This window comes from Erinaceus europaeus, chromosome 13 (assembly GCF_950295315.1).
Source record: "Erinaceus europaeus chromosome 13, mEriEur2.1, whole genome shotgun sequence".
In the NCBI taxonomy this organism is placed as follows: domain Eukaryota; kingdom Metazoa; phylum Chordata; class Mammalia; order Eulipotyphla; family Erinaceidae; genus Erinaceus; species Erinaceus europaeus.
Window position 1 is genome coordinate 92145560 of NC_080174.1, and position 23269 is coordinate 92168828.

The following is a 23269-nucleotide window of genomic DNA, read 5'->3' on the forward strand; positions in this document are numbered from 1 at the left end:
TCTATCACGATGACCAGCCATCCACCCCAGGTAAGCCTTCCGCAGCTCAGACGCTGTCCTGCTATCAGACAAAACCGTCAGGGGATTCACTTTCAAATAGTTGACTTTGATCTCTTTCATTTTTCCTCCCTCCACCCCTCAGTCCCCATGCCCACTGAACTTGAAAAGGGAGAGACAAACAGGCCTATTTGATTTCTTCTAGATCTGCCTGCTTTCTTCAGTGCCAGCCCCTGAGCCAGCTCCCAGGAGAGTGAGCAAGCCCGGAACCTGTGGCTATGGGTCCTCGAGCGGCTGTCCGGGCTGGGGGTGGGGTGGGGCGCAGGGACTGGGGAGGTTTTTGACATCAACAAGATGGCTACCCCTCATCAGAGTGCTGGTCAGGAGTGAGATCCACGTGGGGAGATTCTCAGAGCTCTCTTAAAGTGGCTCCTGGGTCCAGATCTACCGAGAGTCATGTTTGGAGCTGGTGGGGAGTGAGCTCTGAGACAGCACCTCTGCTTCAGAAGGTCTTGCTGTGCAGTGTGGGCTGGGGGGCTGAGGCTCGTGTCTGAGAGACCTGGAAACCACTAAGACACAGAGGAGCTATTAGGGTGGCACACAGGTGATCTGTGGATTTGGGGGTGGGGGCTCATGCTTGCATTTGATTATTAGAGACTTTCTTTTGTCATCTCCGGGTCTTCACGGCTCTGGGATGACTTTTTCAGGTAGAGGCAGACAGAGAGAGAGAGAGAAAGAGAGAGAGAGAGAGAGAGACTAACACTGTAGCTTCCTTCAGTGTCTGGAGCAAGAGCTTGTAACTGTCTAGGGTCCGAGATTGAGTTGTCTCTTTGGACAACAAATGAGTCTAACATGGAAATAATGCAAATGCCCAAAGGACACACAGTCCTGGTCATGGCCCGCACTTTCATTTCATAATGATGTAGGGAAGCTGATCGCTTGTCTTAAGGCTCTGAGAAAAGAAACCCACAGAAGACTCAGCCTAGGGCCAGCAAAACAGCTTGCTTGGATATTGCCGTGTGCAAAACCCAGGCTTGAGCCTGGCCCCCAAGGCACTGCCAGACACGTGGGAGCTGAGGTCTCTTTCACTCTCTTATAAGATCCTAAGATCTGCCCCCACCCCAGGGATGACATCAAACAGGCAGTGCACATGGCGAAGCTGCTCACTGTCCACGTGCGTTCTCTGTCCAGCCTGCCTTAGATTCCCCAGTGGTGTGAGCCCTGTGGCGGAAGCTCCCAGAGGAACCCAGAGCGCACGTTGCAGAGCTGGGTGAGCAGGGCCCAGGAGACGCAAGGACCGCGCCCTAACTGGGTGCCCTCAGAACACCAGCTAGCAGAGCTCTCCGTTTATAAACCATGCCTTATCTGCATGCAGGCGCCCGACACACTTTGTTTAGTCTGTACACATGCCACAGCTGCGTCCAGAGACAGAATCAGTCCACGCAGCCTCGCCACAGCTGCAGGACGCACCAGAGAGCCACGCCCATAGAAGCCATTCGCTGTGGAGGAGACTAGGAGTAAGAGCCCCGGCCTTCGAGCTTGACTACCTCGTCCAGCCCCTCCTCTCACTCCCCAGGGCCTGGGTGTCCTCAGGGGGGTGCGGGGGGAGCAGAAATGCAGGTCCCTAGGCTTATTAGACATGCAGAACCAGTGCAACAGAAACCTGCCTTCCAGCTGCATGTACTTCCAGGGCCTCCGTGCACAGCCACCATTTGAGATCATTGCTCAGGAGCCCTGGGCAAGTCACAAAACTCAACGGTGCCTCGGTTTCCCCGCCTGTAAGAAGTTGAGGCTGCCTGTGTGGGGAGGACGGTCGGGAGAGCTGATGGGTCTGCGGCTGCCTGCAGAAGGTGTCTGTAGGCATCCTCTCCTGCCCTGGGGCTCCCCATCTCCGACACGCCCCGGCCAGCCTTGAACCTGAAACTCTTGCAGTGCCGCTCTCGGACAGCAGGGGGCGCGCTCCACGCGGCCGTCGCGGAGAATCTGGATGCCCGGGGAAGCGCGGGGAGCAAGGGCCCCCCAGCGTCGGGGTGCTGGGTGCAGGTGTGGGGCCGCCAGGAACTCCTGGGCAGGCCGCCCCCACCCCAGCCGCCCTCTGACCTCCCCCGGGAGAGCATACACGAGTTGCCAGGCTTCTCCGGGCCTCCACGCCGGTCCCCTGGCTGGGCTGGGGGGCACCCCGCAGGGGGATGCTAGACGTGGATGAAGGACCCCTGGTCGCTGCTGGCGGCGTCGGGCTCCACGCAGCGCCCCTTCCTTCGCGTCACCCTGCGGTTCCGGTGGAACTTGGCGTAGCAGCGCAGCCCTGCAAGGAGGGGTGCCGAGGGGTCAGGGCTGCCATGGACCCCCAGTCTCTGCACAGCAGCTTGTACTGGCTTAAAAATAAATGAATAAATAAATAAAAGACTCAGGGCTGGGTGGTGGTGCACCTGGTTGGATGCACAATGTTACAGTGTGCAAGGACCCGGGTTCAAGCCCCTGGTGTCCACCTGCAGGGGGAAAGCTTCGAGTGGTGAAGTAGGGCTGCAGGTGTGTGTGTCTCTCTCTCCCTCCCTCTTTACTTTCCCCTTCTCTCTTGATTTCTGGCTGTCTCTATCCAATAAATAAAGATAATTTTTTTTAAGTGGGGGGGTCAGCTGGTGGCACACCTGGTTGAGCACACATATTACAATATGCAAGGACCTGGGTTCAAGCCCCTGGTCCCTAAAAGCTGAGGGAAAGCTCACCAGTGGTGAAGCAGGACTGCAGGTGTCTCTCTTTATCTCTCCCCTCTCAATTTCTCTCTGTGTCTATCCAAAGTAAGTATTTTTAAAAATGGGGGGGGGTGCACAGTGGGTTAAGCGCACATGGCGCAAAGCACAAGGACCTGTGAAGGATACTGGTTTGAGCCCTGGCTCCCCACCTGCCACGGAGGTGGGGGTGGGGGAGGGGGTCGCTTCACAGGCGGTGAAGCAGGTCTGCAGGTGTCTGTCTTTCTCTCCCCCTCTCTGTCTTCCCTCCTCTCTCCATTTCTTTTTGTCCTACCCGACAACAATGACAGCAATAACAACAATAACAACAACAACAATAAACAACAAGGGCAAAAAATGGTTAAGATAGCCTCCAGGAGCAGTGGATTCGTAGTGCAGGCACCAAGCCCCAGAAATGACCCAAAGAAATGATCCAGAAATGGAGACAAAGGAGGAAGAGGAGGAGAAGGAGGAGGAGGAGAGGGAGGAGGAGGAGGAGGAGAAGGAGGAGGAGGAGAAGGAGGAGGAGGAGGAGGGTAAGAAGGAGGAGAAGAAGAAGAAAAAGGAGGAGGAGGAGAGGAAGAAGAAGAGGAAGAAGAAGAATTAGAAGACTTTCCATGGGGAGGAAGGAAGGATGGACAGGGAGCTGGGGCGAGGAGGAGGGAGGAGGATCTGGAGCCCTGCAGCTCTTCTGCTGTAGTGCAGACAGGTGGTGTGGATCCAGGCCTCAGAACCAGGAGCCCTGCCTGCAGACTGTGGTGGTCACAGTCAGGTGTCCGTGCTGGCACCTGTCATGAGGTGCCCACACCAAGCGAGGTGCGGTGGTGAAAGTGGGCGGTGGCTGTAGGGCTGAGAGGACTCTGTGTCTCTGCCTGTGTTTCTGCCAACCCGAAAGCTCTGAGAGTCAGACGTCTGGGTGCCAAGGCGGTTAAGAGTGCCGTGCCCGGACACGAGGACCTGAATGTGCTTCTGCCATGCACGCGCCAGGGCGAGGATCTGCTGCTTCCTTTTCTTTCTCTTCCTCTCTCACCAGTCAGTCCATAGGCTGTGCGGTGGCACGACCAGTTAAGCTCACATGTTCCATGGGAAAGGACCCAGGTTCAAGCCCCCGGTCCCCACCTGCAGGGGGGAAGCTTCACAAGCAGTGAAGCAGTATCTGTTCTCTTTCTCCTCTATCTCCCTCTTCTCTTTTGATTCCTCTCTGTCTCTATCCAATAAAAAGTGAATAGTAAACATGTAAGCTGCAAATTCCCTGGAGGGGTGTTCTAACCACCTGAATGGGGGGGGGGCTGCAGGCAGGACAGACATCACAGGTTGGCCGCATGTTGGTAATTCTAGGGGTGGCCATGGGAACCGGGGCTGTTATATTCCTCTGACCACTTCAGTATGTGTTTGAGGTTTTTCAGAATTTGAAAATGAAGGTATGTCCCACTGCTTCTGACTGTGTAGATTTGGGCAGGTGCTGGGGCATTTAACTCCTCCATGCCTCAGTTTCCTCATGTGTCAGATGGGGACCATAGTAGCTCCCTTACTGGGATGTCTGTGAGGGCTATGCAGCACAGAGTCCAGCACACCTGGGCACACCTGGGCAGGATACACACACTGCTGGCGGGAGCTTGGAGGAGTTCCGGAAGCGACCAGCCAAGTGCAAGTGCATCTTTCCAAGGGAGAACTCTTGGGGATCCCCTAGAGCCCCCATTCTGGCTCACATTTGGGTTCCCCCCACCGGGCAGAGCTCTGTTGCGGGGGCTGCTGCCACTGTCTCAGGCTGGACAGTATTGAGAGATGGCACTGTGCTTCCCCATGGTACCGCCTACAGCTCTGGGGAAACCACACCAGCTGGCATTTCAAGTGGTGAGACGGGCAAAGCTGACCGAGGTTGTCAGGAACTCCGTGTGTGTGCGCGTGCGCGTGCGCGTGCGCGTGCGCGCGCGCGCGTGTGTGTGTGTGTGTGTGTGTGTGTGTGTGTGTGTGTGTGTGTGTGTGTGTGTTTGCAGCGCGGACGGCTGGAGGAGGTTTCTCTTTCTGCTCTTCAGCTCCTGGAGGCTCTCCCACACCCTTCTTCCCAGCAGACCCCAGGGCTCACGCTCCACCAGGAAGTCAGGCCCCTCTCTTGCTGTAGAACAGGCTCTCTGAACACGGACTCACCTTCCACACACATGCAGTCGTCAAAGCACTTGTTGTTAAGGCCTCGGTTGTGCGGGGTACAGAGATGTTCCCGGAGGTCACAGCAGGCCCCTGCAGGCAGAGCATGTGGTCAACTACCCTGCACATGTCCCACTGGGCAGGGGAATCCATCATTCCTAGCAGGAGGCCCATCTCTGCCCATGGCTCTGGGCAAAAACCAGCTATGGCCACCGTGGCCTGGGCTCCCAGGGTGGGTGGCAGGGACCCCAGCCACCTTCCAATGGACAACTGGTTGACCGTGGGAGGGGTGAGGGTGGGGTGGCATCATCTCCCCATAATAATGGATGTAACTGTTGGGCTGCATCGTGGGGGAGAGAGAGAAGGGATGGGAGCTGAGGGGGAACACAAATCTTTATTCACACGGGCACCTCAGAGTTGGGTGAGAGCTCAGTGCTTCGGGCCACGTGGAGCTAGCAAAATGGCCACCTCCCGCTACGTGCAGCACCCTTCTCTGCATCCGGTCACCGAGGTGAAAAGGGGCAAAAAGAGAGACCAGACCTGCAGCAGCAGTGGGCTTTATAGGATAAAAATCGGAAGTGGAAGTCAGGACAGGATTGGTCGGGAAAGGCACTCTGGGAATAGTTTCAGCTGTCACGGGAATTGACAATACCCTGAGGAGACAACATGGTGGATGTGACCGCATCTGCACAATTTCCCAACATGTAACAGCCAGGGTGCTGAAGGTGTGGAATGGGGAGGGGACATGGGGTCGGGGATGCTGACCAAACCCCATGGTGACAGATGGGGATGCAGAGACCCCAGGAAGTGGCAGGGTGGTCAGAGGCCATGGAGCCAGCCCAAGGAGCCGTCCAGTTGGCCCCAACTCCAGCCTTTTCTTTCTGCTCGGGCTGCAGACAATGGTCTGGAAAGAAGCAGCCTGTCTGGGGGGTAGTGGGGCCAGATATGGTCTGTGTGACACCAGATGGTTCTGCAGCTGTCTTGTGCCTCAGCCACTGAGCAGGAGGGCTGGCTTCACGGCCCCTCAAGGGCATCCGAGCATGCAGCAGAGAGGAGAGGCCTTACAGGGTGGCCTCCAGCTGAGAAGCCCCTCAGGAGCCCAGACAACAGCTAACAAGGGGGTGGGGGCACCAGCACCAGCTGTCTCTGGCCTGGGGCTCCTCTGTGGACTGCCTTCAATGTCTAGAAGCCTTCCTGTGCCACCCGCCTCCTCCTCTTTCACTCGTTCTCGGGCCTTGACCTTCACCACCCCACCTCACCTGCTACATTCAGCAAACATCTGACATCTTGGGGCCGGGCCGTGGCGCACCTGGTTAAGCACACACATCACAGTGCACAAGGGATCCAGGTTCAAACCCCCGATCCTCACCTACAGGGGGAAAGCTTCACAAGTGGAGAAGCAGAGCAGCAGGTGTCTCTCTGACTCTCCCCCCTACTTCCCTTTCCCTCTCAATTTCTCTGTCTCTATCCAATAATAAATTAATAAAATAAAGTAGGAATTTTCACTTTATTCAGTAGGGTCAGGCCAGGTGGTGGTACACCTGGTTGAGCACACACATTACAGTGCACAAGGACCCAGGTTCAAGCCCTGGCCCCCACCTGCAGGGGGAAGGCTTCATGAGTGGTGAAGCAGGACTTCAGGCATCTCTCTGTCTCTTTCCCCTTCTCTTTCTCCACCTCTCTCAATTTCTCTCTGTCTCTATGCAATAATAACATAAATGAAAATTAAAAATTCCATCTGACATCTCAAGTTCATATTGGTACCAGAAGTCCTGACTGACTCAACAAGGGGCAATGGTTAAGGAGACTCTCAGAGCATCAAGGGGGAGAGGAAAGAGCTCGCTCACCTTTGCTATGAACAAGGACCCAGGCTGGAGCCTCCGGCCACCGCGTGGAAGCCCCGTGCAAAGAGAGAGCTTCAGGAGTGGTCAAGTGGTACTACCCCTCCCTCCATCCCTCCCTTGCTCTCTGTCTTTCATGATCTAGCTATTAAGAAAGCACTACTAGGCCGGACTTTCAGACTGTCTTGGGCACTGCTAGTGAATAGGTAAGGATGTTACCAAAAGCTTCCCCATATAGGGTGACAGTGTTGTGAGGGACAGAATCATACTTTGTCCCCCACCGGCACCAGAAGTCAAGCAGAGAGGCCTGAGACTTTAGGCAGAACGGGGCAGGCTCGGCTTTGCAAGCTGAGTGACCTGGGCTGAGACACTTAGTCTCTGTGCAGTTTAATCGCTTTGTCTGATTGAATGTTGGAGGTGTCAGGGTCTCTTTCTTTGGGCCATGGTGAGGATTAAAATCCTCAAGGCATGGCAGTGACACAGTCAAATGGTGGCTGTTGTGGTTATTATTCCTTGAAGACTGGGAACTAAGATGAATAAATGGTCTAGACACACAATGGAATACTACTCAGCTATTAAAAATGGTAATGTCACTTTCATGACCTCCTCTTGGATGGAGCTTGAAGGATTCATGTGAAGTGAGATCAGCCCAGAAAGAGAAGGGAATATGGGATGATCTCACTCATGGACAAAAGTTGAGAAATAAGAACAGAAGGGAAAACACAAGCAGAACTTGGACTGGAGTTGGTGTACTGCACCAAAGTCAAGGACTCGAGGGAGGGGAGGAAGGCTCAAGTCCTGGAACAGGTGGGGGAGAAGCTAGGTGGGGAGTTAGAGCGTTCTGTGGAAAACTGAGAAATGTACCAACGACTGTATTTTACTGTCCAGTGTAAACCATTAATTGCCCTAATAAAGGGGGAAAAAAAGGAGACCAGGAATTGTCAGGTGGGACTTAGGACCCTGAGCCCCCACACACTCACACAATGGCTACCCAGCACCGGCCTCACCCTTGACTGCCCATGGTGGTCTGTACCTGGCAGGCAGTCCTGGTGGTGGTCACAAGGGTCCCCTTCAGCCACTGATGTTTCATTGCCTTCACTGGAGAGTTTAGCCCGGTGTTTCTCTGAGGATGAGAACGTCTGTCATCAGTTGCCCTGCAGAGCAGGGAGGTTAAACACGCAGGCCTGGTGTCAGCTCTTACACCCAGCTGCTCTGGGCAGGGAGGTTGTAACAGGCCAGGGCAGGCTTCCTGCCCCAGGGGTCCCTCAGGGGGGTCCACAGTGGCTAGTGTCTGGGTACTGTGACAGCAACAGGAGGTGTTGGCTTTGGGCAAGGGGCTTGGTGGCACTGTGAAGGGTCAGCCTGTAGGAAGAGCCCTGGGACATTCACAACATGGCCCACTGAGGGGTTTTCACACGTGACCAGGACAAAGGCCTCTTTGTCTTAGCTGTCTCCCTGTCATATTTGCAAAGGTGGGGGAGGGTGGAAGGCTCTAAGCTCCAACCCCCTTCAGGATGTAACCAAACTTCTTGCTGGAAAGTTCTTCCCTAGGTCTATTTGAAATTTCTTTCCTCCTCCCCCCCCTTTTTTTTTTCCTCCAGGGTTATCTCTGGGACTCAGTGCTGACACTAAGAATCCACAGCTCCTAGTGGCCATATTTTTTCCATGTTATTAGATAGGACACAGAGAAATTGAGAGAGGAGGGGGATAGAGAGGGATAGAGAAAGACAGACACCTACAGACCTGCTTCACCACTTGTGAAGTGACCCCCCGGCAGGTGGGGAGCTGGGGGCTTGAACTGGGATCCTTGTGCAGGTCCTTACACTTCGTGCTATGTGTGCTTAACCCAGTGCACCACTGTCCGGCCTCTGGTCTATCTTAAACAACTTTGGCTCTAATTTAGGGTTCAGCAAAATTTTCCCATAAAGGGTCAGAAAAAGACTTGAGGCCTTGCAGGATACAGTGTGTTAGTGCTGGGGCATTTGGGTTTAAGGTGAACACAGAAGGCAACATTCTCTTCTGCCATCAATTCTAGATTTGGTTCCGTGCAGCCTCAGTCTGGACATCTGCAGGTCAGGCTGGACTTTCTGAGGCCCCATCCCTACAGACAGTGGGGGAGAACCCCTGGGCCTTCATCTGCACAGTAGGCAAGGGGAAGAGAAGGGAGGACTCACCTTTCTTCTTGGTGGAGGGCCAGACCTCAGGCTTTAAGTCCTCATAGTCGGTCCAGTCGAACAAGGCCATGTCTAGCGTGGGCATCACCTCTCCGTCTGGCCTGGGCTGAGCCTGCAGAAGCCAAGTGGAGAGGTGGGAATCTAAGGCTTCCGAACGATGGAAGCAGGACCGGCACTCTAGGACTAGAGGGTACAGCAGACCAACACACCCTCTGCTGGGCAACATGGAATCCCGTCAGGGGACAGGGACATGGACTTGGTTCCTGGAGGCTTCCTGCCCCAGGACAGGACCTCCAGGTGGCCAGTGAAGGGGGGGAGGTATCCATCAGGCCCCAAGGGGGTGGAGTCTGCCTGGTGTTGGGGTGTTTACACTCTCCCAGGGGCAGGGGCTGGAGGAAGCCTGCTGCCAGGCTCCACCCTGTCTCTCCACTGCAGAAGTGCCTGATCTACCACCAGGAGGTGGTGCAGTGGGTAGAGCCCTGGACTTGGGGTCATGTGGTAATGAACTCTATGCCCACAGCTGCATCAGCCAGAGAGAGGCTCTGATTCTCTCCCCCACCCCTTCCCTCTCCACCTTTCTCTCTTCTCATGTTAATAAATAAATAAATCGGTTTGTTTTGCCTCCAGGGTTATTGCTGGAGCTCAGTGCCTTCACTATGAATCCACTGCTACTGGAAGCTATTTTTCCCTTTTTGTTGCCTTTGTTGTTATTATTGTTGTTATTGATATTCTTGTTGGATAGGACAGAGAGAAATGGGGAGAGGAAGGGAGGGGAAGACAAAAAAGGGGAGAGAAAGACACCTGCAGACCTGCATCACCGCCTGTGAAGTGACTCCCCTGCAGGTGGGGAGTCAGGGGCTCAAACCGGGATCCTTACGCTTATGGGGAGCCGGGGGCTTGAACCCAGATCCTTACGCCGGTCCTTGTGCTTTGCGCCATCTGTATTTAACCCGCTGCGCTACCGCCCAGCCCCCAGAAAACCAATCTCTTAAAAGGTATAGGTCTCCACCAGGGCCCATGTACAGCAGAGAAACAGCTACAGAAGCCAGAACCCCTTCCCTTTTACCCTTCTTTATGCTGGGGTCACTGTGCTGAGCTGGCATCTGCCCCCGGCCGTCCCTAAAGTGACCATTGCCTGGGCTTTCGAGAGCAGAACACCCAAGGCCCTGCCGCTGGGCGTCAGGAGACCCCGTCACTGTTTGGCCCAGATTACTGTGCTTCTGTCTCCCTAAAGGTACAAAGAGGACTCCAAGTCATGCCTTCCCGCTGGGGCAGGTCCTGCCCTACCTGTGGCCACAGAGATGTGACGGGCAGAACCAGGGACTCTTCCGTGGCAGGTGCTGCCTCAAAGGTGCTCAGGTAGAGGATGGTGGGGGCCAAGCCGGTGGAAGATTCCTCCATGGCAGAGTCAGGGGCCTGCTCCTCCTCTTTGGGCCTCGCCTTCTTCATCAGGGAGCCGGGGCCTTGGACCAAGGCTTGGCCTGGGACGCAGAGTAGGAAGCACGGGGTTTAATCCACCCACCACCCCATCCTCATCTTCGCAAACCCACTTCCTGTTGCAAACAAGAGGGTGACAAGAACCATGTGACAAGCTATCTACCCCTGCAACCTGCCCTTGTTGGCGTGAAAGACAAGGCAGCTGTTGGGGGGGGAGGGTGGTTAATGAATCCTCAGTGTTTCTGGGGAAGACAGTCCGTGATTTTTTTTCTAAACCAATATTCTAGCTAGTCCAAATCCTTAATCAAGGAAGCCTTCCTGGAGGAGGCAGCAGAGGGGGGACGGAATAGTTGACCAACACGATGAGACTGAAAGGTACTGTAGAGTCGGAAAGAAGCTTCTGAGAAGGCTGGGAGGTAAGAGCTGAAGCTTCTCAAGCATATGAGAACTGTATGATGTAGCCAGGTAGTGGCACACCTGGTTAAGTACACATACTACAGTGCCCAAGGACAAGGGTTCAAGCCCCTGGTCCCTACCTGCTGGGGGAAAGCTTCATGAGTGGTGAAGCAGAGCCGCAGGCGTCTCTCTGTCTCTCTCTTTCTCTATTTCCCCCTTTCCTCTCAATTTCTGTCTCTATCTGGTAATAAATAAAAAATTAAGAAGGGGGCAGGCACACTGGATTAAGAGCATATAGTACCAAGCACAAAGACCCAGGTTCAAGCCCCTCCTCCCCACCTGCAGGGGGGATGCTTCACAAGTGGTGAAGCAGGTCTGCAGTTATTTCTTTTTCTCCCTCTCCCCTCTCAATTTCTCTGTCCTTCCTTCCTTCCCTCCCCCTCAGCCCCCAGATTTCCAGCTACCTCTGGTCATCTTCAGTCTCTCCCTGCGCCTCCTATGCTCCCTGCCACGCTTCCTGGACCTCTCTGGGCCTAGAGAACGGCTCTCCTGGTGGGGCAGTGCCAGTCCTCGGAGACGGTCCTTGTCCTGCAGCAGGCCAGCAGGACTCCTGGAGGCCTTCCTGGTGGCGGTCACCACAGCCCCATCCTGGGCCCAACTGGCCACACCTGGGCCCCGCTCCTTCTTGCCCAGGCCCCTCCTGCGGTAGTGGCTGGTCTGCGGTGTCCACAGATCTGGGCCTGGAAGACCAATGTGATTCTCAGGGACATTCCGGGCTAGGGTCCTGGGTCCCAGGGAGCCTGTGGGGCTCAGCTCCAACAGCACCAGCAGGGAGAGGAACAGCATGGGGATCACGTGGGGCCCCGCCATGGGCTTCTCCCTGCAAGAAAAGAGGCTCTGTGAGGGGTAGCTGGCTTCCCAACTCCCTGCTTTGCACAGCTGTAGCCTGGGGGTTCAACATGGGTGGGAGGGGACATGCAAGGAAGAAGGCAGTTAGGGGGTTAGAACTGGGGGTGGGAGGCTTGGGGCTCGGCGGACAGCAGGGATGCCGCCACACCTAAGTGGTCCTCACAGCCTGAGACAGACCCGCCAGCCCAGAGCTCCCAGCTCCCAGAGAGAGAAGAAGCCCTGGCTTGAAGAATCTAGGCAGCGTGTAGATGTGCCTAGAAGGCCTTTCTCGGGGACTGGGAGGTAGCAGCCTCCAACCCCCAAATTCTACACCAACAGTGGAGCCTCCTGCAGGGGAAGAAATGGGGTCCCTAGCCATTCCAGAGGAACTTAGAATGAGGGCTCTAGAGGCCCATGGCTGGGGGTGTAGAGTGTGTACTGACATCCACAGGCTTCTTGGAGGCTCTTGCCCCTGACTCCAGCCTGACCTCATCTAGACAGGCCAGGCTGCAGCTGAGCCAGGCTGAATGAGTGGTCATAGTTCCCAGCCTCCTGTGTATTCCACTAAGCTCACAGATGTTTCTGTGACTGCTTCCTGGTGACTCGGGGCCATGTAATGGCCCTGGACTGTCAGCAGGCCAGCTCAGATTTCGGCATCTCTGTCTCCAAACTGGCTGCCCCACCCCTGCAACCATCCTAGTGAGGGTTGTGACAAGGGTGGGGAGGCCTTGCCTGGCCTTGTGAAAGGGGAGGGGTAGTTCCTGCCCCTCCCTTGGCCCCCTGGGGGTCCCAGTACTGTCAGGTCCAAGGTCTGGCCTCTACTGCCCATCATGGGCTGAGAGAAGGCTGTGGGCCCAGGACAAGCACAGGTGGGCATGGGGACCTGGGTGGAGGGTCTCAGGTGAGGACCTGCACTGTGCCTGCCCCTGTTTCCCCCCCACACCACTGTGGGCCCTGCTGCCCGGCACTGCCCCAGATTGTCACCTGCTCTCACAGCCCCACCCTGCCTTTCCCACAGGGGCCCTGAGGCTGGGGCTCCACAGGCAGGCTCCTGTGCTCCAGGTGGTGCACCTGATTGAACCCAAGTGTTACAATGCACAAGGACCCGGGTTCAAGCCCCAGGTCCCCACCTGCGGGGGGGAGGGGAAGCTTTGCAAGTGGTGAAGCAGGGCTGCAGGTATCTCTCTGTCTCTCTCTCCCTATCACTTCCTTCCCTCTAGATTGCTGACTTTGATTGCTGGTTGTCTCTATCCAATAAATAAAGATTAAAATAATAATAATAAGAGGAACTCCTTTGCAAAGCCTTGTCATTCATATGTTGTTCTTCTTCCAGGGATCCCTAAAACCTGTTTCTTGTCTTCGATAGTTTTTTTTAAAGTTTTTATTTATTTATTTTCCCTTTTGTTGTCCTTGTTGTTTTTATTGTTGTCATTGTTAGATAAGACAGAAAGAAATGGAGAGAGGAGGGGAAGACAGAGAGGGGGAGAGAAAGACAGACACCTGCAGCGACTCCCCTGCAGGTGGAGAACTGGGGGCTCGAACCAGGATCCTTATACCATTCCTTGCACTTTGTGCCATGTGTGCTTAACCTGCTGTGCTACCGCCCAACTCCCCCACTCCCTTTTTTTTTTTTTTTACCAGAGTCCTGCTCAGCTATGGCTCACGGTGGTGGTGCTGGGGACTGAACCTGGGACTTTGGAGCCTCAGGCATGAGAGTCTCTTTGCAGAACCATTATGCTATCTGACCCTGACCTATACTAGTGTTTATTGCTTGCTTTTTTCTTGCCTATATATTTGCAGTTTATTGTGCATTCCCATGAGTGGTGAAGCAGGTCTGCAGGTGTCTTTCTCTTCCTCTCTCTCTCTTCCCCTCCTCTCTCCATTTCTCTCTGTCCTATCCAACAACAACAACATCAATAATAACTACAACATAAAGCAAGGGCAACAAAAGGGAATAAATAAAAAATATTTTTTAAAAAAAAGAAAAACTGGTTTCTTAACTGGATTTCTGGAGCCAAAGCCAGTCCTAGTGAAGATGGTCTGTGGACAGGAACCCAACTTCAGCCCCTTGTCCTCGCCTTGCTCTCTGCACCCCAAAGTCACACACGTGCAGCGCCACTGCCCCCACAGGGCTTGGGGTGACCCTCCCCCCAGGTGTCATCCAGCCCACACGCTGCCAGGTGGCTCTGCTAAGACTCTCTTCATCGCAAGCTGTCCATGGCTCCCTCGTGCTCTCCCCAAGGACCACAAGCTTCTCGTTTCACCTCCCAAGATGTTGTGAGCCTGTGGCCCCAGCCGCACCCTCCCCTAAGCCCAGCACCCCTGCCCCCAGACCCCAAGCACCCCACCCCATGCTTCCTGTCTCTCCAGTCTCACTTACGCTGTTCCCTCCGCCTGGGGCCTGGGGCTTGGGATAACCTCCCCTCTGCAAACCCTGCCCCACTCGGGAGACCCAACTACTGTGCTTTCCATCCCTATGTACCCACACGCTGTACCCATTCTAGGTTGGCCAGTCTTTTTTTTTTTTTTTTTGCCTCCAAGGTTATCACTGGGGCTCAGTGCCTGCACTATGAATCTACTGCTCCTGGAGGTCATTTTTCCATTTTTGTTGCCCTTGTTATTGTTGTCATAGCTGTTGTTGTACTGTTACATAGGACAGAGAGAAATTGAGAGGGGAGGGGAAGACAGAGAGGGGGAGAGAAAGATAAACACCTACAGACCTTCTTCACTGCTTGTAAAATGACCCCCTATAGGTAAGGAGCTGGGGGCTCAAACTGGGATCCTCACGCTGATCCTTGAGTTTTGAGCCATGTGCACTTAACCCGCTGTGCTACTGCCCGCCCCCACCCCCCATCTTCTTATTTTTTTTTATGACTTGCTACTTCATGGGATTAAAAATATTTTATTCATTTATTTGTAATAAAGATAGAGAGAAATAGGCAAGAGAGTGGGAGGGAGGAAGAGAAACCTGTACCCTGCTGCACCACCCCTGAAGCATCCTCCCTGTAGGGGGGGACCGGGGGTTCAAACCTGAGTCCTCACGCATGATGACTTCTGCGCTTCATCAGTTGGGCCACTGCCCAGGCCCTTGATCAGTTTTATTACTATTATTATTATTATTAATTCCTTTTTTAAAATATTTTTATTAATTTATTGTTGTACAAAGATGAAGAAATTGAGAGGGGAGGGGGAGATATAGAGGGAGAGAGATAAAGACACCTGCAGCCCTGCTTCACCACCCTGCAGTGGGGACCAGGGCCTTGAACCTGGGTTCCTGCACACTTTGATGTGAACACTTAACCAGGTGCAACACCTCCTGGCCCAGTTTTTTTTTTTCCTCCAGGCTTATTGCTGGGGCTTGGTACCTGCACTACAAACCCACTGCTCCTGGAGGCTATTTTTTCTCTTTTGTTGTCCTTGTTGTCTACTGTGTTGTTGTTATTGTTGTTATTGCTGTTGTTGTTATTGTTTTTATTGCTGTCGTTGTTGGATAGGACAGAGAGAAATGGAGAGAGGAGGGGAAGACAGAGAGGGGGAGAGAAATATAGACACCTGCAGACCTGCTTCATCACCTGTGAAGCAACCCCCCGTGCAGGTGGGGAGCCGGGGACTCAAACCAGGATCCTTACACTGGCCCTTGCGCTTTGCATCATGTGCGCTTAACCTGTTGCGCTACCGCCGGGCCCCCTGGCCCAGTATTTTGAAAGCCCCTAGCCAGGCAAGAAGCTGCTGGGGATCTCGGTGCCACCCCTTGTTATGCTTCACTGGGTTTGCAGGACCACTACTAACTACAGGTCTGGGCAGAGCTGGGCTGAGTATGACTGAACTGCACAAATCATAAGTAAGTTCCCAGGATATGTGTCTGTGAGGGGGGCTGGAGCAAGGCTGGGCATGTTGGCACTGCTTTTCTCTGAAGTTGACATGAAGCCCTCTCTCCAAGCCTATAGGATTTGTCTGTGGATCTTGGCAGATCCCAGCAGTCAAGATGCCAGCCTGGCAAAAAGCCACTCAGGAAACGAAGGCTGTTGCAGTATTCATGCCAAGGACCCACCCACAGCCATCAAAGGCTCCCGTCCATTTCTTCACTCAGGAAACCCACCAGGGGCTGCACCACAAATGGCGTCCAATCAAAAGGGGGCAGCAGGTGCCCCTCTTCTTCCAGCTGAAGTCAGCCGTGGAGGGTTCTGGGTGGGGGCCCAGCTCTGACTCCCCCACAGCCCCCAAACTGGCAACAACCAACTGATTGGAGTTGCCCCCGAACAAGCCTGTTGAGAAACATCAGAAGCGTGCAGAGCTCAGAAACGGAGCCCTTCAGACTGGAAGTCTAACAGCGACTCCCGAAAGTGACATAAAAGGAATCGGCACAATGGGACCTGCTGCGCCTTGGCAGCCATGCAGGCCCAGCTCACACTGGCTTCTTTCATCGTCCGCTGCTGTGGCTGCCACCTGCCCTGCACACCAGGCTGCGTTCTTGCCCAGGCGAGCTGCGGACTGCAGACTGAGATGCTACCACTGGTGAGTGGCCCAGCGCAGCTGAGGCCCTCGTCTGCCTCCTGACACGACCTCTAGGCACTGGCAGCTGGGAGAGAAGAAATGGTGAGGGAGGAGGAGGGGCCCCTCACATGCTGAGTCTGTCCAGGGGGGTGCGGGGAAACGGGTCAATGAAATGAAGGACTACAGACCCTAGTCCTGCCAACAACCTCGCCTGGGAGCCTGGAGACAAGAGGGGCTCCAGTCCTGCATGCCTGACAGGCCACTCTGGACTTGGCTCCACCAACCATTACAGACAGCTGGGGGCCTCGCTGCTCCTGGCTGATCTGCTTAGGTGATGGGGGGGGAAGGGGAGGGCCAAGGGGAGGGCGGTTCAGGGGAGCCCTGGGTGCTTGATTATGCCTCGATAGCCTCCAGCCCAGCCCAGCCCAACCCAGCCCCAGCACTGAGTTCCTCTTAGGAGTGGAAAAGATCAAACCAGGTGGTCATTTGCTGATCCCCTCTGGAGGGCAGACTCTAGGTACCAAGGAAAGGAACTTGTGTCAATCTGGAGGGGAAGAGGACATGGTGTCTGCTCCTAGAACTCCCCATCTGATGGGGAACAATTCACCCAGGACTTGGGGAGCTCCCAGCGTGATAAGGACCCCATGTCTCACCTCAGAAGACTCTTATACCCAGAAGACACACAGGGTCTACCCTCCAGAACCTTTTATTTTTTTAAGTAAGTTTTGGGGCCAGGTGATAATGCACTTGGTTGAGTACACATGCTACAATGTGCAAGGACCTGGGTTCAAGCCCCCAGTCCCCACCTGCAGGGGGAAAGCTTTGCGAGTGGTGAAGCAGGGGCTGCAGGTGTCTCTGTCTCTCTCCCTCTCTATCTCCCCCTTTCCTCTTGATTTCTGGCTGTCTCTATCCAATAAACAAACAAACAAACAAATCCACCTTTCCTGATGGTGTGTGTGCGTGCGTGCATGTGTGTGTGAGTGTGCGTGTGTGCATGCATGTGTGTGTACGTGTGAGTGTGCGTGCGTGTGTGTATGTGTGTGTGTGTGTGTGTGTCCATGCAGCAGAAGACAGGCCTGGGGGATGTGGTACTGGCTCAGACACACAGCAGCCAGCCCAGACCCAGCACACTGAAGTCTAGGAGAGACTCTAGGCAGGTCATTTGACATCTGTAGCCTGCCCATGGCTGTAAGTGGGAGGGAAGGGATACCCTGTGTCTGGCACACAGGAATGCTGTGAGAAGTCGTGGCTGCCACTGCCTCAGGAACAGGAATGAGAGGGCATGGGGGCAGCATTTTCACATGTGAACCTGCAGGAGCAGGTGGCCATGTCCCGGGTCCTCAGTGGGGTGATGGATGGCTTCTGTGGGGAGGGGCAGACAGGCGAGGGGGGACCATTGTCCTGGCAAATGAGCTCTGGCTTCTCTGCAGGGGTACCCCTGCTGCTGTGATGGTCTCCAGTAGCAATCTGGGGAGCCACTCCTCCCCCAAGACTCACACCTCAAAAACACATGTAGCAGTGGTCTCGGGGGTGCCTGGGAGGCCCCACCTACTTGGGGTCCCAGCTCTATGCTCCTGTACCTCCTCCCCTCTGTTGCTTGTAGCTGTCCACCCACCCTCCCTTCTCAACATCTCCCTGATGGCCTTACCCCCCCCAACTTCACTATCTCGGTGCCCAGACAATTTAATGCCACTTGTCACTGGGTCACACCCATCACTTAATCATCAAATGACAATGTGCCTGACAGCAGGCACTGGCACCGACCTGGGCAGCAGGGAGAGGGGAGGCACCTGAGTCAGACAAGCCCGACGTGGTCCTGACTGGCACTGAACAGCTGAGGAGGCCAGGGCATCAACTAACCTCTCTGGACTTCACCCCCCACATCTGAAAAGCGAATTGTATTCATATGAGTATCACTTATCTTCAGGCACTAACTAGGCTTAGAGCTTTATGTGAATTAACTCTTTTTTTTGGCTCCAGGGTTATCGCTGGGGCTCAGTGCCAGCACTATGAAGCCACTGCTCCTGGAGAACATTTTTTCAGTTGTATTGGATAGGACAGAGAAAAATTGAACAGGGAAGGAGAGATAGAGAGGGAGAGAAACACCTGCAGACCTGCTTTACCATTTGTGAAGCATCCCCCCTGTAGGTGAGGAGCTGGGGTCTTGAACCTGAATCCTTGTGCTTAGTACTATGTGAGCTTAACTGGGTGCACCACCACCCGGCCACCTTATCTAAAATTTTTATAAAATTTTTTATTTATTGTATTTTAGTGGGAAAGAGACAAAGGTTGAAAGACACATAGAGAGAGATGCCAGAGCCCTGCTCAGCTCTGGCTTACGTGGTGCTGAGCATTGAACCTGGGACTTAGGAGTCTCAGGCAGGAGACCCTTTTTTTAAAAAATAATTTTTAAAATCTTTATATTTGTTAGATAGAGACAGCCAGAAATGGAGAGGGAAGGGGGCAACAGAGGGGGAAAGAGAGAGGAGAAACACCTGCAGTCCTGCTTCACCACCCATGAAGCTTTCCCCCTGCAGGTGGGGACTGGGGGCTCGAACCTGGGTCCTTGTGCACTGTAACATGTGCGTTCAACCAGGTGCGCCACCACCCGACCCCTCAGGAGACCCTTTTGTATAACCATTATGCTGTCTCCCTGTCCTAATTTTTTCCCACCAGGAATATTGCTGGAACTCAGTGCCTACATGACAAATCTACCCTTCCTAGCAGTCATATTTCCCCCTTTCTTTTTTCCCTACTAAGAGGCAGAGAGAAGTAGGGTGAGGGAGGAGGAGAGAGAAGAAGAGACACCAGAAACCTGCTTCCCCACTTATGAAGCTCCCTCCCCCCTCCGGATGGGGACCCAGCCTCAAACCTGGGGTCTCGCACATGGTGACTTGTGTACTTGACCAATCGTGCCACCACCTAGCCTTACAAGATCTGACTTAAGCCTTTGCTGTGGATGATGCTGTTCATGTCATATTAGCAGAATGGCGACTCTATTTTAGGACACAGACTGGAGGAGGTCACACAACAGAGTAAGTGACAGGGCTGGGGTTCTAGGCCATAACCCTCAGACTCCACAGAAGTGGTCTTTGATCACTAGTCATGTGGCCAACACCAGTGCACATGCTAGGACCCTCCAGGATCACAGGTGCTGGGGACTGTGGCCAGAGCCAGGGCAGAGAGGGCATGGAAGACTTGAGTCCCACAGCGTTCTATATCAGCTGCCCTGGCTTCTGACAGGGCCTCCTCCCAGCTTCTCTCACTCATCCAGTAACACGAGGGGGATGGTCGATGCCAGGCCGGGACAGGGGGATGGGATGGGGCAGGAATTCCACTGCCCCCCTTCCACACTGCCTTCTACACTTCCATGGGCTGGAGGAGACGGTGGAGGACCTGGGACAGCAGGAAAGGCAGGTCTTACCTGGCTGGGTCAGAATCAGTATGCTCGTATGATGCAACCCCCAGCCTTGAGCCTCTCTAGAGGGCTTCCTGTTCTTCCCAGGCCATAGAGTCTAGGGGGCCCAGGTGCAAATCCGGGCTCAGGATAAGTGTCAGGACAAGTGTCAGCCACGGTCTTAAAGCTGCTATGTGCCCAGCTGAGATTCAAAGCCTGCCTGTCAGTTTACCTGTTTATCTATGTAGGCAGCTGCTTCCTCTATCTTGTCTGTTTCTCCTCTGTTAAGCTGAAGACCATCTTCATCTCTCAAAAGGACACAGAATTTGCAGAATCACAGGGTTTTTTTTTTTTTTTTCTGGGTAGTTTGCTATGGCCCCTCTGTCCTTAGTTACAGTCTTCAGTCCAGGGCTAACTCAGCCTCTGGCCAGCAAGACCCTGTGGAATGCAGGGATAACCCCTGGCTTTTACCATTTTCAGCTTGGTCCAGATTTCATTCAATGAAATGAATCTGGTGGTTTGGGATGTGGTGTAGTGGATATAACATTGGACTCTCAAGCCTGAGGTCCTGAGTTCAATCCCTGGCAGCACATGTACCAGAGTGATGTCTGCTTCTTTCTCTCTCTCTCCTCCTATCTTTCTCATGAATTAATAAATAAGATCTTTAAAAAAATAAATAAGACAAAACTGCAAAAAGTGCCCAAGATGAGTCAGGTACTGGGGCCACAAGGGGAGCAGGAGCCAGCTCCACCCAAGGACGTTCAGACCATGAGAGACAGGGAGGCAAAGAACAGGTACTGCAGCAAGGCTTCCCTGCGGAGGGGGCCTGGCCTTCACCTTGACCTTTGAGGATCAGTAGGTTTCCACTAAACACTAGGCAGGGATAGCCCTTCCTTTTTTTTTTTTTTTTTCTTTTTGTCAAGTGTCTGTACACTAATCTTCCTAGTGTCTTTCTTTCTTCCTTCCTTTCTTTTTTGCTGTTCCAATAGGAGTGAGAAACTGGGGGGCCATGGGGGGGGGGGAGAAGAGAGCCAAAGAGGAGAGGTACCTAGAACACTGCTCCACCACTCACAAAACTTCCCCAGCCCTGCAGGTGGGGAACAGGAGTTAGGACCTGGGTCCTTGTTCATGGTAACATGTGTGCCTACTGGGTGTGCCACCACCTGGCCTCAGGGACAACTTTTCAAATGGGGAGGGGTGTGAATCCCAGCAGAAGCACAGAGGAAGTTAGCCATGGAGAGCACTACCCATCCATCATAGCTGGAACCCAAGTTGCAGTGTGGTGGGAGGCAGGCCAACTGCTTAGTCTCAGAGCAACGGGGAGCCAGTGAGGAGTTTCGGGGTGGTTAGGATGGTAAGGAAGAAGGCAGAGTAGATGCCACCATTTTCATGTGAATTAGAGACTAAGTATCTCTGAGTAAGGATGTCAGATGGCCAGAGCTGCTAAGCAATTCTGTGGTCCAAGAAGGCAGAAAGGTCCTGGGGCACCAATGCTGAGCCTCTGCCAGGCAGGGTCAGGAGCAGGAAGCTGCCTGCTGTGTGTGCATGCGTGTCTGTGAGTGTGTGTGTGTGTGTGTGTGAGTGTGTGAGCATGTGCACGAGTGTGTGAGTGTGCTCCCCACCCTGAGCAACACTCTAGTTGCCAGCCCCGGCTATGGCTGCAAACAAAACCTCAGCCAGGGGACCCAGAACTTGCCATCTGGGAGGGTCCCTCTTCCAAATGAGCCCTGATTCATGTAGTCAGCCTGCAGCACTGGGGGTGCTGTGCTGCATGCTGGAACACCTCAGATGATACTCAGAGGATCTGGCTGAGTACACAGCAGGCCTGGGATTACCAACCCCCCCCCCCCACACACACACACACACCAGATGCTCTGTGAGCTTGTAAAAAAAATGACTGGAAGCCCTGAACTGGAATTGACATATAGCACCAAAGTAAAAGACTTTGGGGTGGGTGGGTGGGGAGAATACAGGTCCAAAAAGGATGACAGAGGACCTAGTGGGGGTTGTACTGTTCTATGGAAAACAGGGAAATGTTATGCATGTACAAACTACTGTATTTACTGTTGAATGTAAAACATTAATTCCCCAATAAGAAAAATTTTAAAAATGACCGGAAGACAAGGTACAGAATACAGAGTGAGTCACATGGAAGCCCTGTGATAACTGTGGCAGTGTCCACACTCCTGCTCTTATCTCATTTGGGGAGCAGAGTACCCTTCACCCTGATTTTCGAAAATCAGGACAATGGGGGAAGAGGGAAAGAGAAAGGAGTGGCTGGCAGGGCTTGGAAAGGCGAGGTGATGGTGCTGCTGGAGGGATGTGCAGGCTTCCCTGCCAGGTGCTAGACCCTGCACTGCTGACCCACTTTCCTTGCTCTGTAGCCCTCAGCCCCACCTCTCCTGGAAGCTATGGACTCCTTCCTGGTAGGTGCCTGTGCAGGGTACCAGCTTCCAGGAGCGCTGTACCATTGCTATCCCCACCCAGGCTATTGTTACACAGCCCTGTATTGTGAGGGGGACACTGAGGCTCAGCAAAGTCTAGTTCCTTTGTCCAAGCCCAAACCCATGCCTCTGTGGGCCTGACCCCAGGGTATGTGTGTGTGTGTGTGGGGGGGGGGGGTGGTCCTGGACCTATTGAGCTGTAGCCAGGAACTTTGGAGCCACCAGCTGGGTGGCTGAAAGGCGGGCACGGGAGACTGGACAGAGGTTGCCCTGGGACGAAGGCACGCAGGCTTGGCGGGAAAGCCTCTGTCCTGACCTGTGCTGAGCAGGTGCAGAACAGCTGGTAGTGGAGACCCAGGGAGCTGAGAAGGGGCTCCGCTGAGGGACCCCAGCCCGTCCCGGTTGCCAGCGCTCGGTACTGGCTCGGGAGGGCGCGCCAGAGCGAGGGGCGCCCAGAGGGACCCCCAGCTCCCCAGAGCACACCCATCTCGGCCAGTTCCCGCCCCAGGCTTCTGTAGTCTTCCAAGCTCCTCAGAGAGGTGGTGGATTGGGGTTCCCGGGTTGGGTGACCACCAGAATGCTCAGAGACAGCGAGACAAAGAGAGATGGGGGTCCCAGAAGAAGACGAAGTGCGGAGCGGGAGAGTGGGCGAGCGCAGCGGGCGCTGGGGTGCCAGGCAGGAGGGGAAAGTGGACTCCCTCGGGGGCGCGGACAGCAGGGCGCAGGGTTGCAGGGGCACAGGGCAGAAGCAGAGCAGAAGCAGGGCCCTCTCCTCCAGCCTGCGCGCGCCGGGACCCTGGACTCACCAGGTAGCTCACCGTTGGGCGCGCGGGTGGTGCTCAGGTGGGCGCGAGGGCGTGGCCTTACCTGCGGGGCACGGGGTCGAGTGCGGGCAGGCTTGAGGCGCAGTCTGGGGTCGAGCAGCCAAGTGGGGAGCGCTGAGAGGAGCGCGGGCAGCCGCGAGAGGCGCCCAGGCTGAACCGGGCTGCCGGGCGGGGGCTACGGGGCTGGGGACCAGGGGGGCGGGGGCTGCAGGATGGGGGGTAGAGGGTGGGGCCTGCGGGGCGGGGGGCTGCGGGGTGGGCCAGGAGGGGCGGGGGGCCCGGCGGGCGGGGCGGGGCGGGGCGGGGCGCGGCGGAGGGGCGGGGGACCGGCAGGGCCACCCCTGCGGTGGGCGGCCTGGGCCGGGCAGGGCCCTGCGCTGTCCCCAGCTGCGTCCCAGATCAGGTCCCCAGGACCCAGCCGCCAAGCGAGGGCGCGGGGCAGACAAAGGAGGCGAACAAAGACGGCGCGGGGCGGGCGAGGACAGGCGGTGCCTCTGGGGACG

The 23269-nt window shown here is 54.8% G+C and overlaps 1 protein-coding gene across 1 annotated transcript; it reads right to left on the bottom strand.

Moving 5' to 3' along the window:
* Window positions 1–1818: 1818 nt before the first annotated feature.
* DRAXIN (dorsal inhibitory axon guidance protein) lies at window positions 1819–22920 on the bottom strand. Its single transcript, XM_007532978.2, has 7 exons — window positions 22810–22920; window positions 11184–11599; window positions 10174–10367; window positions 8887–8998; window positions 7746–7835; window positions 4875–4964; window positions 1819–2302 (listed from the first exon to the last, which is right to left on the bottom strand). The coding sequence occupies exons 2-7, from the start codon at window positions 11587–11589 to the stop codon at window positions 2190–2192; spliced, it is 1005 nt and encodes a 334-aa protein (XP_007533040.1). The 5' UTR covers window positions 11590–11599; window positions 22810–22920; the 3' UTR covers window positions 1819–2189.
* Between the last annotated feature and the right edge of the window lie 349 nt (window positions 22921–23269).

Coding starts and splice junctions, on each gene's coding strand:
- DRAXIN (XM_007532978.2), bottom strand. CDS start 11,589: ATGGCGGGGCCCCACGTGATCCCCATGCTGTTCCTCTCCCTGCTGGTG. Junction 8,999..10,173: donor TCACATCTCTGTGGCCACAG/GTAGGGCAGGAC, acceptor TGGCTTCTGCAG/GCTCAGCCCAGGCCAGACGG. Junction 2,303..4,874: donor CGACTGCATGTGTGTGGAAG/GTGAGTCCGTGT, acceptor CCCTCCTTGCAG/GGCTGCGCTGCTACGCCAAG.